The following is a 1,096-nucleotide window of genomic DNA, read 5'->3' as shown; positions in this document are numbered from 1 at the left end:
TGGGAGGGGGAGAGGAGGGTCTGCCAGGGCCACCCCCCTGCCCGCGATGGGTGCCAGGCTCAGCCCCCCTACCGGTGTCCCCCCAGGGGACTCCGACCCCTGCTGGGACAGGGGAGGTGGCATCGAGACCCCCGCTCCCAGCCCAGACAGGGCACACCGTACCTGAGTGTTTGGTCAGCCAGTACCTGTCCCCAGTGGTCTCACGCGTCTTCCAGGTGATGGGGACGATCCAGGTATAGCTGTGACAGGGACAGGCAGGCAGTGGGACCGACCCTTGCCCCCCTGGCCCCTGCGCTGCTGATGGCCCCCCGCCCCACTCACTTGAAGACAGAGGGTCTCTCCACCACGGAGGTGGGGTCCAGCAGGAAGTGGTCCTGTCTGACGTCGCCGGTGAGGGTGTTGACGGTCACCACGGGGAAGCCCATCTGCAGCGTCCAGCGGTCCATGATATCGCTGATGGTGTTGGGCAGTGAGACATTGTTCTCCATGACAGCCTGCAGGGAGGGCAGCACCACGGGTCACCGGTGCCAGGGGGTCCGTGTGGGGTGCAGGGCTCAGCCGGTGCTGCACCTCTCACCCAGCACGCAGCAGCTGCGTGGCCAGGACCCCATCCTGCCGGCAGCCCCCCAGAGCCAGGGCAGCGGCGGGGAAGGGGCTGGGTTGGGGGGAGCAGCCGGGAGCAGCCAGCCCCCTCCTACCTTTTGCAAATGAGACCAGAGGTCCATGTAGGTGGTGCTTCCATAGGCGAAGGTGTGGAGGTAGGACTGTGGGAGAGCACCAAGAGAGACAGGTGGGCAGGGGCAGGTCCAGAGTACAGGACATCCGCAGAGCACCCGGGGAGGCCCCTGCCGCGGGCCACCCACCCCGCACCAGGGCTCAGTGCCCCCCAACACCAGCAGAGCCTCACCTGCAGCCCCTTCTTGAACACGTCCTCAGTGAGGAAGTCGGAGAGCATCCGCAGCACCGACGCTCCCTGCGGAGACAGCAGGTGAGAGACCCTGGGTGCGCAGGGCACCCCACAGCCCACCCCACCGCCCCAGGACCCCTGCACCCAGTTCCTGTGAACCTGGGGCTCACGTGCCCACCTTGCTGTAGG

The 1,096-nt window shown here is 67.3% G+C and overlaps 1 protein-coding gene across 1 annotated transcript in view; it reads right to left on the bottom strand.

The window, feature by feature from the left end:
* ANPEP (alanyl (membrane) aminopeptidase) overlaps positions 1-1,096 on the bottom strand; it is a 5,685-nt gene that overhangs the window by 2,444 nt on the left and 2,145 nt on the right. The window contains exons 5-9 of the mRNA XM_009321503.1: positions 1,086-1,089; positions 908-973; positions 699-764; positions 322-494; positions 156-239 (exon numbers count right to left, since the gene is read on the bottom strand). Of these exons, the coding sequence (XP_009319778.1) occupies positions 156-239; positions 322-494; positions 699-764; positions 908-973; positions 1,086-1,089 (393 nt within the window). The remainder of the gene's footprint in view (positions 1-155; positions 240-321; positions 495-698; positions 765-907; positions 974-1,085; positions 1,090-1,096) is intronic.

Source organism: Pygoscelis adeliae, unplaced genomic scaffold (genome assembly GCF_000699105.1).
Source record: "Pygoscelis adeliae isolate BGI_AS28 unplaced genomic scaffold, ASM69910v1 Scaffold13, whole genome shotgun sequence".
In the NCBI taxonomy this organism is placed as follows: Eukaryota; Metazoa; Chordata; class Aves; order Sphenisciformes; family Spheniscidae; genus Pygoscelis; species Pygoscelis adeliae.
This window is presented reverse-complemented; position numbering and strand designations above follow the sequence as displayed.